General features: G+C 42.1%; 1 protein-coding gene across 2 annotated transcripts; it reads left to right on the forward strand.

Moving 5' to 3' along the window:
- The first annotated feature begins 774 nt into the window (after positions 1-774).
- zdhhc1 (zDHHC palmitoyltransferase 1) lies at positions 775-17,511 on the forward strand. Of its 2 annotated transcripts, none has more exons than XM_085286065.1 (11): positions 775-1,405; positions 2,307-2,658; positions 3,279-3,454; positions 8,002-8,103; positions 8,673-8,797; positions 10,094-10,249; positions 11,373-11,488; positions 11,599-11,687; positions 12,908-13,025; positions 13,207-13,285; positions 15,571-17,511. In XM_085286065.1, exons 2-11 carry the CDS (start codon positions 2,440-2,442, stop codon positions 16,077-16,079), a joined length of 1,689 nt encoding a protein of 562 aa, XP_085142191.1. In that variant the 5' UTR covers positions 775-1,405; positions 2,307-2,439; the 3' UTR covers positions 16,080-17,511. The 2 variants fall into 2 exon arrangements, with proteins under 2 accessions (XP_085142191.1, XP_085142269.1); XM_085286143.1 differs by having other exon boundaries at positions 777-1,405; positions 15,574-17,511.
- The last annotated feature ends 1,026 nt before the right edge of the window (positions 17,512-18,537 follow it).

The raw sequence follows: 18,537 nt of genomic DNA on the forward strand, positions 1-18,537 counted from the left end.
TCCATGCCAACAAGTGAAATATTACCAGAGTTCACAAGAGCCATGAAAAAACTGTGTAGGAGGTTGAAGGTATGTAAGGCAGCTTCAATTGGATTAGCTGTACATTTTTTGTACTTTTGTATGTAGTGAATCCGTGTTGTAATCTCTTTTAAATTAATTGCTTTGATCTTAAAGTAACAATTTAGTGTTGCATCAAAAATATAAATGTGAATGTATGAGATTAAAGACCTTACATCTTTCTTTTTATATGCTGTATATGCTGTATTTGCACATAAAAATACAGCATTAAAATATATAAACACTTTTTAGCTTGCAATACTTCTCAGCATTTATCTGATCATCTTATAATGAGAAACTTTTCAAAAAACGACCAAAAACTGAGACTGATTTAGTTTATACTAAAAAAAACAGCACCCTTTTACCAACCACTGACAAAACTGAGGTTACAGCAAAGGGTTTTTGAGACGAATGAAAAAATAAACAAAACTAAGTGAAACATCAAATATAACACGGGTGGTAAAATGACAAAAATAAAGTATTAATAATTAATAATCATATTAAAAATCGAAAACTTTAACGAGATAACAGTGGATAATAATAATAATGCTAATAATAATGCTAATAATAACGAAAATTGTAAACGCCTGAAGAGAATGGTTCTAGTTCACATATACAAATATCAACATAAATAAATACATAGCGGCGTTCTGTTGGTCGTGGATGTGCCGCCCTCTGCTGGATCCACGTCACTAACACAACTATCAGTTCCCGGAGCTCGGTTTTTACATTCATATAGTAGGCGGGGTCAGCTCCAGTTACCAATAGGTGTGGACCTACGGCGTTACCAGGGAAACGGTTTACGAGGCTGGAAGACGCTAGGAGACTGTGGAAGGCAGCAGCAGATAGGCTAACGGGTATCATGCTAGCAGGCTAATGGGATCCACAGCGATCTTAAATTTTTAAAACAGTCGTTCACCTTAAATATTAAACGTTACGCTCTGCGGTTGATTTGCGGTTACCCTCCCCCCTCCGTCTGCCGGAGTGAGAGCAAGCATGGCAGCAGCGGTGTCCCGCTAGTCGCGTCTCGTTAGCAGCTTAGCACGCTATCTGGCGAGCTAATCAGAATTGTATACCAATCACAGTTTCTCCCTGAGCACCGGTCTCGGCGAGGCCGCTCGACAGTGGATGAGCTCGGGTCCAGGGATAAAACGAGGACTGCGGCTGCCGACCAGGATGGATGTGAGTTAACAGCTGGAGTACTGGGACGGTGTGGCCCAGATCTGTGGATCTCTGGTTTACCCAAGAGCAGCCCCCTTCCCCTGGGACAAGGGGGACGGCAAAGCTTCACGCCGCTGCTCAGGCCCGGGCTCCGGGATGAGATGAGGCTCGGGTACCGGTTAACCAGGTGGGCTGCCCTCTCGTAGAGCAGGAGGTCCGGTGGTGAGATGAAGCCAAAAAAAATTGTCGATAAATTATGTGATGCTGTTGTGAGGACTTCATTTTTTTTTTTTTTTGCACCATTCACTCGGTTACTTAATGAATGAACTGCTCCTCAGCTGCAGCATGTAGAAGGCAGTGTTGTCTGGTTCCAGCTGCTCAGCAGGAACGTTTGAAAAAAAAAATCATGCATGTAGAATCAAACACATAAACAATTTCCCCCTGATTACACTTTGATAAATTCAGGTATAAGCCAGTAAAATAACAGTCTGTGAAACCATCATTACTCAGATGATGGATTAGTTGAACAGAGACAGGAAAAACAGGAGCTGGAAAACTTACAGCTGAGGTGATTGGATTACGAAAATTATCTGCATCTTTTCTGATATTCAATTAAAGACCTCTGCTGTTTAATAATCTGTTTACTATCTCAGCCTGCTTGGACAAATCCAAGCTGTATGCAGACTTTTGTCAAAGACAAACTGATAAAGAAATTAACCAGCAGATGAACTGATCATGACAATAATCAGAAAATGGACCCTGGATAAAAAAAACAACTCATAACTCAAATACCGGTAAAAAATGTAACTTATTTGATGATATGAATAATTTAGGGAAAGGGTATAATTGTTTTATTAAGACTTCAGAGACTCCACCTCACCCCAGATGTTCAGATTACAGAAAGGTGGAAGCTGAGGGTTTGTGGAAAACTGATTGTGGCTAATTGGGCTGATGGTCTCAGATCACTGCTGTTTGCAGCTGTGTGTTGTACAGTGGGACACACGGTTGTGATGCTGCAGAGCTGTTGTTGGTCTGTGTGTTGTTGTTTGAATCAGAGCCTCTGTTCTCTCTCTCTGTTTCCTTTGCAGCTCAAACTCATTGATCATGAAGCGGCTCTTTATGCAGCTTCAGCCTGCGGTTACTCTCTCGCTCATGTGATGGAGACCACGCTCTGTGCCTGACAACAAACGGCAGCTCTTTGATGCTGGATGCGCGTTCGGGATGGACGTGTGCTGTAGGAACCCGAACCGGACGGCGCCGGTCGGTGAGGACGGCCCACGGCGAGCTGACGTGCTGCTCTGCTCTCGGACCAACGGTTGGAGCTGGCCTCCGCACCCCTTCCAGCTGCTCGCCTGGCTGCTCTACATCTACTTTGCCGTCACCGGGTTCGGCATATTCGTCCCCCTGCTGCCTGCACATTGGATCCCTGCAGGCTACATCGTATCCTTCCACTGCGTGGACAGACCACCACCGCACCACTGGTAGCGAGGTGTACAGATAAACACATGTGAACTTTCTACACCAGTAGCATTTTTTTCTATGGAAAAAAAAGGGAGGTTTTCCTCAAAATATAGTAAAACGTCTTTCCTTAAAATATAGTGTTAGTTTAGTCAAAGAATAGAGCAAATTGTCTTTCAAAAGCTGACGATGCTTTTCCTCAAATTATTACAGCTTTTATCTAAATATTTCGCGTTTTTGTCTTCTAAAAATTCCAGTTTTTATTATTTTAACTGGATCGTAATTCAGGTGAGTTCTCAAATTTGTGTCCCAGATACTTTGGTTGTACAGTCGACAATCTATAATTTATTCATTCTGTCTGCTGGTTTATTTAGCACAGCCAGTGTAAAGTCTGGCAGTGTTAGGGAGCTGTTTTTGGTAGTGTCTGATGCCTATGAAAATATGAAAAATGACCCCTATTCAAAATGTAATTTCCATATTGTCTGATAGCATTGAGTTTTTGTTACTGAGGGGACAGACAGTGATTTCAGGTCTTTTCTTTAGGTGAGGTGTTACAGTGTTGCTCCGGCGTATCTGTGTTTGATTCCTGATCTCTGTGTCAGTGTACGGGCATCATGTTTGTGTGTCACCTGTTTGTCCACGTCATGGCCGTGTCCATCGATCCAGCCGACTACAATGTCAGAGCGAAGAGCGTCCGAGGCCCGGTCCCCGTGTTCGACCGCTCCAAACACGCGCACGTCATCGAGAACTGCCACTGCTACCTGTGCCAGGTCGAAGTGTGAGTAACAAACAGAGGCTTTTCAACGCATGTATGCTGCATCATGTTATCGTTCCCGAAACTGCCGGATACCTTCATCCCAATGATAAAAACTCTCAAGTGCTCTCTAAGCTTGTATTTTAACATTTAGCTGTTTTATGGTCATTGTTGAGTTTTGTTGATGAGTCAGCAGCAGCGGTGATAAATCTGAAAGCTCACAGCCTCTTCAGATGGGATGCTGTCGGGTTAGTTCGATGCACTAATCTCAGGGTGAGTCTCAGCGTGCTGTGGAATATTTTTTTTAAAAATAGGGATGTGTACAGATCATCTTTAAATTTTGTAATTACACTTGCTGTTGAGCAATTTACCTTTTAGAGCAATACACATTATTTTCTTTTTGTTTATTGAAATGTAAAACAAGTGATTTTCACTTTTTATATAAAATGTGTTGTTTGTATGATTCTAATGTATTAATTATAGTGATTATATTGTTTCTGAAGTGGACACTAGGGTTTGGTAAGGATATAGCTTCCAAATTCTGTCATGTTTTTTTAAGGGAATTTGCAAAAATTATATTCATGATATAAATTATATTTATGAGGATACAGACAAAAAAAAATTAAATGATCTGTAATCGCTTGCAGGCAGTTGCATTTTTTATGCTGGCAAAATGAAAAATATTTTTCAGTGAGTTACTGTGACCACCTAATGCAATGGGTGAATCTATTGCTACAAGGTGCAGCAGCAGCATTATAGTGCAGTAGTTTTAAAAGAGATGGTCGCTGAGTCATTTGTTTACTTTTGGGTCACACGTCACCAGCTATTGGCTGGTTCAATTTGGAGGTATATCTCTGGTGAAACATATTTGCCACAGTTGTCCATCTCCAGCAGGAGCAGTTTTCTTGCTTATTTTTCTAGTAGTACTGTGCTTTGTTGGAGGTTGAGGTGAGCACTGAATTGTAAGTGGATGCTGACACGTGGCTCTCGCTCTCAGAGATCCCTGGGCTCATCTCGTTGTGCACTAGGAAAAATAAACACATGATCTTGCTATGATATCATGATATGACACTTTTATCTAACTTCAAAATTTAAACCGATGTTATTAGGGGTGATTCAGTATGGCACACCCTATTGGACCCAGACAGCTGCAGGCGGATACTCATTTGTGTTGTAAGTCTTCCAAGAGATGCAGGCACAGTTGTTGCATTTTAGCCTAAAAGGCCTTTATACCCCTTCGTGTGCAGCAATATGGCCCAGGCAGCTATTTCAGTTGATGCCTTGGTGTTGGCTGATACCTTTAGATGAAATCAGGTTTTGTCTAAGGTCTCCAAAAAAACAAAACAAACAAAAGGAACCCCATCTGTTTTATATTTTTTGTCATTAACCCTGAATGATCTGGTTAATCAAAACTACCACACTGTGGATTGCTGCCAGCAGATGGTGCTAACACTGGCTGAAACTCTTTCTGATCAAGTTTCCCCATTGGCTGTTAGTAGCTGAGATTTTGTAGCTCAAATTGTCCTTTTGCTTCCTATCAAGCTAACATTGCAAATAGGTCACGGAGGTATGTTTACTTGAGCTGCTGTTGGAGTTTTTATTGGCATGTCCCTGCTGGGTGTCTCTCACAGGAGGACAGTCTCTGCAGGTTGCACAAACACACACATGCAGACACAAACTGCTTGTCAGCTGTTAGCAGCTTTGGTGTTGTTGGTAGCAACATGAACATGAACTGAAGTTTGCTTCATCTTCTGAGCTGCTTGTCACATGGTCTGGATTTGCACTGTCCAATCAGACTCCGGTGTTTTTAAGTATTTTTTTAAGCATGTTTGTTTATCAGGGGTCTCTCTGCATGCACAGAAAAGATTTGTTCCATAACTAAAGTGAAGGTGTCATGGATTTATTTAATTTACAGCCACATACTTTGCATTTATTTATTAATGCCACAAAGTGTTACTGATCTGAAGTCGAGGTCACAAAGCTTCAGCTGAAAGAACTGAAAATGTGTCATGTTAAATTTAATTTTAAACCCATGATGGTTCCTTCCCTCCAGTCCACCGCTCCTTGTAACCTTTTTAAAGCATGCTCTGCAGTCATGAACCCTTTGAGATGTTACCTAACATATTGCAAGTGTCCATCTCCGTTAGATCAGAGCTCATATGGTCTTTAACCTGCCAGGCTGCTTGCATAAAGTCAGTGTGATGTTCAGGACATTTTATGTCCTGAACATCACAAAAATCGATTTTCCGATGAAAATCGATTTTAGCTTAAATAAAGCGATATCGATTCATTAAAATCCTGAATCTATTTTTAAAAATGTAGGTTAAACCTCACAAAACTATTTCAGCAACCACCAAACAGCTAAAACAGTAAATGAGAGCAGGTAAACGGATTCTGCAAAAAGACGTAAACACAAAGCGTGGACCTGATGCATCAGAATCAGTGAGCTGTGGGCTTTCTCACCAGACGGCACGTACGCGGTCGGACACATCGTCGGGGCTGAAAACTGTCACCTCGCACATTCTGATGCGTCAGGTCCGCGTGTCGTGTTTACTGTTTTTTTTGCGCTAGATTCTGATGCTGCAGGTTTCATCTCTCTCCAACCAAAACTGACTGAACCAGCAGCAAAAGAAGATCCAAACTAAGCTTCACATTACGCTTCAGATAAGCATCGTCATGAATTCTGTCTTACTTTTGCGGTTTTGCTTCCACCACAATAAATTCACACTTCCTGCACAGCTCTTTCTCTCTCTCTCAGTGTACTTTAAGAACAGTTTCCCATCTAAAAATCACAATTTTCTGCATTATTCGCTTGCTTATTACCCACCAGTTTACCATTGTGCACAGCGCTGTCGGCCGCTGTTTTTTTTTTTTTAAAAAGACCTCTGAAAGAAAAACTCATTTCTGCTGTTCAATTCCGAAGAAATGTAAACTTTTCAAAATGTTCTACTGCAGAATATTTTTAAGGTTATCTGCTATAAAAAGCCAGGCCAGGAAAATCTCCTTCATGTTTTTTGTTTTATCCTCAGTTACTTTGACACAAAGACATCTGCTGTGATGCTCACACCTCTGATGAAGTCTCAGAAGTGTCAGTACTGATAAATAATCAGAATTATAATATTTCTGACTGTTTGAGGCAAAATTTCCCTGATTTGAATCGAAATCGTGGATCAAATCGAACCTTGTCAATCAGAATCGAATCGATTCTAGAAATTGATACCGGGCCCTATTGTGCACACTTAAATCTAACAATATTTCTTAGAATTTGAATCTACACAAAGACTCTGAAAGGGTCTTTGTGTAGATTCACTGTAAAAACATTTGATTTTTTTTCAGACTGTTGATCTAAAGAAACAGTTCAGGCAGTCTGGTGACTCTCCAGACTCTGCGTGTTTAGATGTAAGAAATGCCGAGAGGAATTAGCTGTTTCACAGTATGCTCACACAAATGAGGTGCACATGTTTCGGTTTAGCGTGAGCTGATTGTCATCTTTGATATGAATCAGAACTGACCTTCAGAGAAACAACAGTTTGGGACTTGCTTCCAGTTGTCTGTACATCTGCACTGCAGACAAGAGCTCTTCACCACTGAATTCTGCTGATTTTAAGTCTCCATTTAAATATTTTACTGGCTTCATTAATTGCAGTGTTGCATAGTCCTCAGCAGCTGAATGCAGCTCAGTTCCTGAGTAAATAATAGAGCTGCTCATTGAAGCCAGGAGGTGATGAGCTGAGCTGAACTGCAGTGACAACCTCTGAGGAAAAAAAAATATGGGTCAGTGGGCTGGTCTCAGTAGGCCTCAGAGAACTGGGTCACAGGGGCTCTTACAGACCGTAAACCCCCTCTCAAACCTGGATCTGATCTGACATTGCTTTGCGCAGCACTCCCATTTCAGAATAAACATTGGGACCGGATATGAATACCCACAATCCTCTGGATCTGCTGCAGAGAAGGAGCTACACATTGACTCAGAATCTGAAAACTAATTTTAAAGGTGGTTTATTATGCTTGTTGTGCTGCTCCATGAGTAGCTTTGCATGACTCCCAGTTAAAAATGATGTTATTTATCTTTGCAGTTCATCCCCTGTCTGAAACGAGCTTTTTGAGCTTTTTTTTTCGAGCTCTTTTCAGTTTTCTATTTTTCTTCTGATTGGTTGCCCCTCAGAAGTTTGTGCAGCTGGTGGGCGGGGCTTCTCACACAAGTAGAAAAAAGACTTTTATCTCATGTGCACTGACCTCATTATTCCTCAGTTTTATTTGCATATACGGCCTATTTACAACGCCAGGATGTGAACTCTGGGATTGGCTGTTTAAATAACAGTTATGTACCATTTTGTGTATTAAGAACCTGAATTGTGTTGGAAGTAAAAAGTTCTCATTCACACATTAAACATCCACACACATTAAAACAAACTTGACTGGTACTGTTTTACCAAAGCAGTAAAGTCATCAAACGTGAATGTGTTTCAGTTAGATTTGTATCACAATGCGTGCTGTACATTCTGTATAGTAGTGCTAGTACTAGGCTGCACTTCGTTGTAAACACAGATATATGTATGTGGTTGTTTCAGGGGACCGAAGTCGAAACATTGTAGCGCCTGTAACAAGTGTGTGGCGAACTTCGACCATCACTGCCGGTGGCTCAACAACTGTGTGGGCAGCAGGAACTATAAGTGAGTACTGGTTAATTTTCTGTGGAGTCAAACAATGAAGGATGCTGTCACCTGACACTGGTTCACTCCCAGTAAGACAGCTGTCTCTGACAGGGAAGTGAGGCTGATATACAGCTCTGTGCAAAGCACTGAATCTCCTTTAAGAAAAGGAGATTCTGTTGCACCTGTACGTGCACATCTGAGTCTTTCCAACATTAAAAGTCTTTAAAACAGGAAAGTCACGACCGCAACACAGACAAACTAACAGAACGAGGCAGCTGCCATATGATGGGAGTGATGAATCAGAGGAGGATGCGTCGTGTCTGATGTGACTCAGTGAGGAGTCGTGTCTGTCATTGTTTTTATAATTCTGTGCTTCTGCCTGTAATGATGAAAGTGTCATTAACTGAAAACCGAGTTAGAAGCATTTCCAAAAGTCTCTTCTAAAATACTGGAGCAACATAGACATGGGCTGCAAAGATAGTAAATGTTATGTATTTTAAATATTTTAATCAATGTTTTTGAAATATATATTTTGTACATTCATGCCCATTAGGCGTGTGTGCTGAGCAGTGCTGTGTGTCCTGCAGGTTGTTCCTCCACAGTGTGATCTCAGCTCTTTTGGGAGTTTGTCTCATTCTTGTTGTTGCCTCCTACGTCTTCATCGAGTTCTTTCTGGACCCCACTAAACTCCGCACCGACAAACACTTTCTGGGTAAGATTTGACCTCTGACCTTGTAAAAAAGCTGTGAGTCTATAGTGTTTATTAAAAATTTTAAAAGAAATCTCAGTTAGGGTGTTCAGAAATCAAGAAGTGGAAGCTGAGGATCACAATGGGAAAGAAAGGTGATTAAAGTGACTGAATGCAGCATGGTTGTTTGTGTCAGGTGGGCTGGTCTGAGTAGTTTGTTTCCTACACAAACCATCTGTGGGTTTACAGAGATGGGTTGAGAAAGAGAGAAAGAAGAGAAAGTATTCAGTGAGCAGCAGCTCTCAAGGGGAAAATACCAGAGGTGAGAGGAGAATGGCCTGGCTGCTTTAAGCGGATAGGAGGGTCACAGTAACGCAGAAAATCACTTGTGACAACCAAGGTATGCAAAAGAACATGTCTGAATGCACAACATGGGCTACAGCAGCAGAATGCCACACTGGGTGCCACTGTTCAAGAGAGAACAGGAAACTGAGGCTCCTGCAGGCTGAACAGAATTAGACCAGAGAAGATTGGAAAACTTTTGCCTGGTCTGATGAGTCTCAGATGGTAGCATCAGAATGTGGAGTGAAAAGCACGGCGTCATCCTGCCTCATATCAACGTTTCGGGAAGTTGGTGGTATTATGGTGTGGGGGATATTATCTTGGCACACTTTGGGCCCCTTAGTACCAGCTCAGGATCAGTTAAACCCCACAGCCTACCTGAGTGTTGTTGCTGACCATGCCCATTCCTTTGTCAAGAAGCACAGGTGAGTGATACTCTGAATTTAGCAGCTTCACAGTGAATGGAGTAACCTGCAAACTGAACTGAACTGTGTGCAGTCTCAGCTGCAGGATGAGAAAGCATGCCCCCTCCTCTCAGTGTTATCTGCAGGCGGAGAGTCCACATCCACAGCAGAGGGAGGAAGATCAGGAGAGTGAGATGACTGATGTCTTTGTCCTTCAGTCTCGTGTTTTCATGTGAGGAAGATTATTTAGTTTGTCGACAGCTTATAGTTGTTTCAGTGAGTTTAGGGTGATTTTTGCTGTTCAAAAGGTCACTGTTGTCTCTCTATAAATGACTTTTTATTATGTTTCATCGTGAACCTGAAATTTTGTTAAACTAAAAAAGGAGGAATATTAGAAAGATCATTCTGACGCCCCCAGCCAGCTCACAGATACAACGACAACAACTTTTAAAGCTAAACAAACTCAAAGTTATACCTGATGTGCTTGGATTTTCCTGATATATTGGGGTTTGGTTATTCAGCCATTAAATGAAGAAATGCTGTTTTCACAGTTGGCTCTTCTTGTGTCCCGCAGTGAGGAATGAGACAGGTGTGTGGTTCGTCTTCCTGCCCGTCGCGCCTCTCCGGTCAGCTGCACCGGTGATTCCCGTCCTGGCTGCCATCACAATCGCTCTGGGTCTTCTGTCCTGCGTGTTGCTCTGCCACTTGCTTTGTTTCCACATCTACCTGAGTAAGAAATAACACACCTGCCTGTCTGTCCACGTGTCAAATCTTTGACAAGAGGAAGCTTTTCTTTATTTTCTGCCCAGCAGTTAATGTTGTAATGTCTGATGTTCATAATAAATATTTTCAAAATTCAAAACGTATGTAAAAATGATCCCAGTGAAGCTCAGCCTCAGACATATTCTATAACATACCGATTTTAGTACATCACAGATTTAAGTTTCTGTGGTGATCTGCTGCAGGTACAGCATGCTTATGAAATGCAGGCAGTGCAGTTCACAGGCAACACGTCACGTTAGTCTGTAGAATGGCTTCTGTATTTATGACAGTGGGGCAAAAAAAAGGTCCCTTCAAAACAGCATTTTCTTTCAAAGTAACTAATAGGTTTTCCTGTTTCAGAATCCATTTGTTGTCTTTAGGTTTTATAAAGAGATAACAATCCACAAAACTGTGAGTTTGCATCAGTTTTACTACTATTTTTATTTTGTAAACAATCAGATATTTATGTGAGCATTTTATAAAGGTTTTGAGGGGTAGCACTGGGGGGCCATCAGCATTTGTATTGCTTTAATAATTCCTTTTCTTCAGATTAGACCTGATGTGCTGCTCAGTGGGAATTGAGCATAAAATCCACAGTCTGCCTTCTTTGTAAAGATTTATTGCAGAGTTCATTTATTTAAAAGCAATATGAGGCTTCAGCAGTCTGAGTCAGACACATCACTCGTCTGCAGCTCGATAAAACCAAGAGAGAAAATTCAGTTAAAAAAAATTCTCTTTAATAACTTCACTCACATTCAGGTGATGCTGCCAGCATATCATACGTTTGGATATTTATTTGTTTATTTAGCAGCATGAAGGAGCTATAAAGAGCTTTTCCTTCCTCGTGCTGTCTACGCTCTCACAGAGGTTATTAAATCTTTGTTTCTGACCTCATGGTAATGCTGCAAGACCCCGTCAGTGTTTCAGAACAAATCCTGTGGGTGTGTGTTTTGTGTTATGTGTGTGTTTTTAACTGGTCCTCTGAGGACATTTAGTCCACTTCCTCTTTCTCTTCACAAAGACGGACCTTTAAAGGCCATGTCGGGGTTCAAGGGTCTGGGGAAATGTATGTTTACGTATGTGTGTTTCAGTGTGGAACAGGCTCAGTACGTACGAGTACATAGTGAGGCAGCGCCACCGTGTGGACAACAGAGACTTGAGGAAACCGGGATCTGTGAAAGAGACGGCAGCTCCTTCAGTCCTCAAGGTGACTGACTGGCAGGCGAATAAGCTCTGTTAATAAAGGGAGAAAGAGTCTGGTTTGGGTGGGGTTGAGTTCAGGCTCTGAGTCTTTGTCCTCTGCTGTCCCCTCATCAGGATGTGAACTACTCAGGGACTCTGGGTTACACCAACCCTCAGCTGGACGTGCAGGAACCTACTGCTGTGGCCGTGCGAGGAGAGGCAGAGTAAGTCTCTCAGCTCCTCCTGTTCTGGTTCAGATGGCCGGGTCCTACTTAAAGCCGGCGCGTGTGATTGGCTGAGATGAACTGACCGGGTCCCGACACGTCTCAGTAAACAGCTGGCAACAGTTATTTCACCACACGAGGAGGCCGGACCTCGTCGCCATGGACACGGTTTTCTTTGCAGAAAACAAAGTGCAACATGAAATTCTTTGGCTTCAACTTTCAGGAAGCAAACAAAGTGTGGATTGTGTGTGTGTGTGAGCTAAAGGGAGGAGGCTTTTTGTGTGTGTGCGTGTGTGTGTGACAGAAAGGCTTGATAAATAATCCCACTCACTTTAACACTTGCTCTGAATCCTGTCTATCTGAGACGTAGGAAACCTTTTTTATAGTGGAGCAGGAACAGTCAGAGAACAACGTGGAGGGCACAAAATAAAACACTGACAAACAGGGAAACTAGTTTAGATACTTAATCACACGTAGAATCTGTCGTTGTCCAGTTAAATTGTTCTAGTTCCAGTGTGTCGGGTCATTACAGAAGCACAGCGTTAGTATGATCTGTGAGCGACCGACAGGTAGATTATTTACCTGCACTGACAGGGTTCATTGGTCGACGGTGAGACGCTGGAGTGCTGACCCTGAGCCACATGCCTCTCCACAACAGCTGTAATAACCTTTTTCTTTTTTCTGAGCACGTGTCTTCTTTACCTGAGGTTTCTCCCAGTGAAGGAGACAAGTGTGCTACTTTTTATTGACATTATTACCTCTTTTACACCAACACGGTGCCAATGCAGATCTAGCTCCGTGTTATTGGTTCCAACTTTGTGCTCCACAGCTTTGTTGTACCAAGCTGGTGTCAGCTTTTTAACATCAGCACCAGGCCTTTATTTATTTATTTGGTGGAAATCTGAGGAACTGGCTCTAGATCGGGCACCAGCACTGTGCTGGTGGAGAAGGAGGTCTCTGTATTAAGGGGTGATCTCTAGTGTTCACAGAACTTTGTGTATGTGTTTCTATTCTATAGTCATTAAAGGTAAAGTGAAATATTTAAGCCCTTTTGCTGTTGATGATTATGGCTTATAGCTCATCAAATCCAGTGTCTCAAATTATTAGAATATTTCCTACGATTTGCACAGTATCCAGGTACTTTTTTTTTAGATGCACTAGTACAGCCTGTAGTACGCAATCAGATAATCATGCATTGTGTGTGTGTTTGTGTGTACCAGGTTCCTTGCTAATGGTAGAGTGAGGACTATGTCCAGTCCTGTCATGGAGGAAGAAGCTCCGCCCACTGTCTCTTCAGAGATGAAAGCCATAGCGGCACACACACATCGACACACACAGGTAAAAGCCCACAAACCACACACCCGATAACAGGTTCAGTGTGATGTTGCACAGACTGTGGAGGTCTGACGGATCAGGAGAAACTTTGGATAAATTTGTGTATATTTGAAGCGAATATGAGAAAACAGCAGTGAGGGAGACCGCACTTAAAAACCTGCTTTGTATTTTTATTCTTCTGCAGAAGAAAAAGAAGAAGAAGGTACGTAAAGTCCCAGCAGAGGTGACCAGAGAGCGCTGCCCAGCCACAGCCCCGCCTCCCGGTATGGCCTCACCTGTCTGTACATATGAAGGCACTTTTGAACACACCGTGTTCTCTAACCTGAACCTAAAGGCTGTCAAAGTTCCGCTGCTCTGTAGCAAGCGTCTGCTCTGCTTTCCACTTAAACGACCTCCTCTTTGAAATTTACTGGTGTTAACCTTGCGGTCCTGTGGTGCGTTCACACACAGAAGTGAAAGTCTGACAGCAGAAGCTGCGATGTTAGAAAACGGGCTGACACAAATGTCATGACACAAAGCCTTGGGCAAATAAAGGTGCTTCATTTGACCTTACAGCAGAGGGCAGTTTCAGTCAGTTCAGTTAGCATAGCACACGATTAATCAGCAAAAATAAATATTTTCCTAATGTTGTTTTTGGAAACTAAAATAAGAGAAAATTGTTTACAATTACAGATCCGAAATCTTACATTAAAGAACAAATCCATTCACAGAATTTGTTTGGAGAGGTCAAACTTATTGGCACCAGCTGATTAAACAAAGTGAAAACAAGTGAAGGCTTAAAAAAAAGAATAGAAAAGAAAGTTACTGAAAAGCTGTTGGGATGAAAGAGCTAAACTAATCAAAAGACAGAGTTTGCAACATTTTGAGTTTGGTCATATCCAGGCTGCTTAATTTAATTAGATTTTCCTCTGAAACTGTTCAAAAACAGGAACACTCAAAGCTTCTGTCCGTCTGCCCGTCCCGTGTTCACACAGCAGATCCTGTCACCTTAAGTCAGGGAGGAAGAGCAGCTCGACAACGTAAAAAAGCAAAACAAACTGTTAGATTTGAGGTGGGAGCACTGATTGACCTAAACCTGAACCCTTCCACCTGTTTTGTTTCTCCCTTACTTCCACATGTGCAGCTGTGCACACTGATGTTTCAGCTGCACATGTGACCTGCCTCGGGTCACTGAGTGCAGACAGTCTTCAGGTAGCTCCCGTCTAAACTTTGAACTCCTTTAACAAAACATGTACCTGTTCTCAGGATCCCAGCTGTCATTTATTAATTTTAGAGTCACACCAACAAAGGTTTTACTCTTCTCATAGATGTTCACAAGCATCTTGTTCAGACCTGTAGTGATGTTGGAGCAAGTCCAAACGTGGTGTAGATTTGTGGTGCTGCTGTTTTGGTTATTTCACTTCTCACATTTGCTGGAAAAACCTGGAAAAATTGTGGGGGGGGAATAGATAACCATAAACAGATGCTATCTGTAGGACAGCTAAAATGTTGCTCGCTGTATTAAATCAGAATAACAGACAGAAGTACCCTATGTTTGTTTTCTCTCCTTATTTTGGATGATGAATCATTGTAGCTGCTTCCCAAACATGCATTCATTCCAAGAGCAGCAAGACTCCTAATGACTCGTAATAGGGTGATCATTTTAATTTAATGTATTAAAGAGAATGGTTGGGTGGGATGAATGGGCACATATGCTAAAAATATAGCTCGATTGGCAAGCTATTGGTGGCAATTCTGACCATCGTTAATAGCCGAGATCTTCTTCCATTCACACAGCCTTAACCTCGAGGGTCCCCAACTCTCCAATCAGGAAAACATTCAGGTGTTTTCCTTCAGGTTAGAATCAGAGTCTCAAGTGGCATTCAGTCAGGACATGCAATGACTCTGAGCTGTGGGATTTGAGCGACTGATATCAGGTAGCGTGGGAATGTGTATTTTTCTGTTCCTGGATCACAGAGCTGCTCCTGCACAGAATAAAGCCTTTACAAATATGAAACAATTGCATCGATGTCTGGCAGAAAGCCTGAAACTCCACTCCACACTGTATATAAATGCCACTTGTTTTGCACATATTCAACTCTGTATATTTTATATATTTTATTATTATTATTATTATTATTATTATTATTATTTTATTTTATTTTTTTACTATTTAATTTGTAAAAATGTGTATACACACACACACACACACACACACACACACACACACACACGTAGGAAAATATTTAGTATACACATCCAGAAATGCATACACTATTATATATTGTACATATATTTATTAGTTTCAGGTTGGCCATTCTTGTATTTTGCTCGTTTGTGTTGTTGTGTTTGCACATCTCTGTTGCTTGTGGGGCTCGCACACAAGAATTTCACTCGCATGTGCTGTGCCAGTGTGCCTGCACATGTGATGTGACAATAAAAAGTGATTTGATTTGATTTGATTTGAAATATGTCCTTAAATGTTCTAAAAAAAAATGATGACATTAATAATTTCCTCTTTCTTTCCTAAGAAAGTAAATTGTTTCTGACTCTGTCTCTTTCTCTCTAGCAGAGCCCAGCAATGTGTCCACTGTGTCCTTGGGTCAGCGGCTTCCTTTCCCAGCATTCCCCCTGAGGGCCACGCTGCTCCCCCTGGCCCCCACTTCAGGCCCCGTCCAGGCTGCCGCCCCTCCCGCCGAGTACCACTCAGATTCTGCTGAGTCTCTGGAGGAGATCCCGGTGGCGTTGGCCAAACTGGGCTCTTCGGCCTCTGCTGCTACAGCAGACGCGTCTTCACACAGGCCTGTCCCGGCATTCCCTCTGCCCTCACCACAGCCCAGGACTAAAAGGAAGGGCGCCTCCTCCCGCGCTAAGAACGCGGCGGAGCTGAGGTTCGAGATGGCCACCACGCACCCTCCCTCAGTGTTCGTTAGCCGGGCCAGCGGAGAGGCCACTGAGCCCCTAGAGGAAGTCCTCAGCCTGGGCAGGAGGAAGACTGGACTGAGGCCCAGACCCGGGTCCAGACCAGCGTCCCGGGCATCGCTGGGCTCAGGCGCTCCCTCTTGGATGGAGCAGTAATAAAGCAGACTGCTACTCTTTATCTTTTTACAATCACTTACTGGCACAACTATTTTACTTTTATTCTGAAGGGTTTATATTGCTCTATTTATTGATTTACTTTAATTTTGAAAGCCAAAGCCTGACTTCCTGTTTAGGTCTCGGTAAATGAAGTGTTTGTGGATGTTTGTGTGTCTGTTCCTGTGGAGACTTTATGGACACCTCCCAATTGTTTTTCACTGTTTCCTGTCAATCGGTCCTCTGCTACTTAACCTGGTCTCCATGGTAACTGTGGGCCACAGAGACACCAGGTGCTTAAGAGTTTAAATTTGAACCCCAAAAAGGCCAATAATGAGTCAATGAAGTCATCAGTAACTAATCCGATAAGTACCACTAAGCTAGAAAATGAAGCTCAAAGCTTCAGCAATTACATCTTATCTTATTTATCTTATGTGAAATCTGTAATTTGGATTTTCTGACACTCGTCATTTTTCAGCCAATCACAAATGCTTTAAACGTCTGCCGGGTGTAGCTTACACCCGCTGCTACACTGCAAACTGCGACACCAGGTTGAATCCTATTAAAGGAGCACTTCAGCATTTAGTTCATTCCAGATATCGAACATCTGAATTGGTGATCTTTAGTTTTCTTAACTGGAAGCTAACAGGCTGTTGCTGCGTAGGTAGTGTGCAGCGTGGGCGTGGGATCAGAGAAAATGTCACCACGTAGCTCTTTCAGCCGTCACGTGTGAATGAAGCAGCATAAAGACATGAAAGCTTAGAACGGCTCTTTCTTAACAGGAATTAAGTTTTTCAGTAAATGTTGAACCGCTCCTTTAAATGTTTCATTTTTTCAGACTCCTCCTGAAGTCTGTGTGCAGCTGGACATGCTGAGGATGCTTCACCTGTCAGCTGATTTAACAATAAAGAATGAAAGCTGGTGCATTTGTTACACGTTTATATCCAGATGCTGGTCCGGAGATTTAATTCTTCTTCGTTTGCTGCACTTTCAGCTGTGCCTGCTTGTTCATTCCTGAAGAGTCATGACAGCAACTGGGTTTTCAGATCAGAGCCACAGTAATTAGTTGATTAAGAAGCCTAAAATCAATCAATTCATAAAAATCTTCTGTAGCCTTATCAACACACATGACTACGATAAAGCATTAAGCTACAAATTTTGGTTTTGTATATGTAAATGAGTAATCCATCCACATAAAAAGAAGAAATTAAATGCAAATGAAGATTTAAGCTTGTATCCTGCTAGTGAAGCACTCAGAGTATAGAAACATGTATATAAAAGATGGGCACACACCATGACGTCACTCTGTTCTGTGAACCTTTTTCTCACTGTTTTAAGCTTTGATTTGAGCATTTTTGTGATTGCTGTCTTTTTTATTTGGAGTCACAAGTGACCAAAATTGTTAAATAAATTTGAAATAACATGTAATTTCAAACTTACTGCTGTGTTTCCATCCTTTCTCTTAGCTACTAATCCAGTTCAGGGTTGTGGGCATGCTGGAGCCTGTGCCAGCAGCTATGGGGTAAGAAGCAGGGGTAGAGCCTAGATTGGTCTTATCAAAGGTGTTTTATTAGAAATAAGTTAATGTAAATCATTCCCTTTATTTGCAATAAAAGGTCACAAGAAATGACTAAAGAAACAGCCCAGGGAAGTAGTGCAGAGGAAGACGGAGAAAGCGATGGTGTGAAAACATCAAGAAGTGAACATGGAAAACTTTTCCAGATAGTGGATTGGTATCCTGCTCGTGTGCTCAGTGCTTCTATAACTCCACGGGGAATTAAGGGATCAAGACATGACAGGATGGGAATTTAAATGACCTCGTGTAGCCCAGTTGCAGATCCTTCACAACCTTCCAGGCAACTCTGGCCCACAATTTGGAAATCATTAATTTAGGCAAAAGAAATGCTGCTTTTCTTTCTCATACAGTTTGTGGATTAAATATTTTCTGGGTTTGGACTGTCGGTTGTACAAAAAAGCCCATTTATAATGAATCAGAGCTCTGGGGAGCTGTGCTGAACATTTGTGCCGTTTTCTGATGTTTAATAGTTCGAATGATTCATTGTTAGGAAAGTAATTGTAAGTTGCACTGTTTTGTTTTTCACTCTAATGGTCCCATTATGAGTCCCGAGGGTCAGCCTTCATGCTGCAGCTGTTTGTGTTTCCAAAATCAGAGCTGCTCAGCAAGAGGCAAAAGAGCTGAAGGTCACAGGAACACACACACACAGTGGTTACACACACCACAGGGATGATTTAGACGTTAACTTAATGAATCATATTTATCACCACGTATCTGCCAAAGCTTTTATTTTGACAGGCTGATAATGTGTGCGTGTGTGTTGTTGCATGTCATCATCCCTTCACGATGTGAGGAGGAGTTGCCTGGGCAACCGGTCAAGACAACATCATAACAACGTCAATCAAAGAGGAGTGGCAATGAGAAGTATGTGACACACACACACAC

This window comes from Mchenga conophoros, linkage group LG1, assembly GCF_057382185.1.
Source record: "Mchenga conophoros isolate Kocher_MC1m ecotype Shallow Benthic linkage group LG1, M_conophoros_male_GT1.1, whole genome shotgun sequence".
Lineage (NCBI taxonomy): Eukaryota > Metazoa > Chordata > Actinopteri > Cichliformes > Cichlidae > Mchenga > Mchenga conophoros.

Bases quoted from the DNA above. Each gene is read 5' to 3' on its own strand.
- zdhhc1 (XM_085286065.1), top strand. From the start codon at position 2,440: ATGGACGTGTGCTGTAGGAACCCGAACCGGACGGCGCCGGTCGGTGAG. The intron at 8,104-8,672 runs GTGAGTACTGGT...TGTGTCCTGCAG, and splicing joins GTGGGCAGCAGGAACTATAA to GTTGTTCCTCCACAGTGTGA. The intron at 13,026-13,206 runs GTAAAAGCCCAC...ATTCTTCTGCAG, and splicing joins ACACACATCGACACACACAG to AAGAAAAAGAAGAAGAAGGT.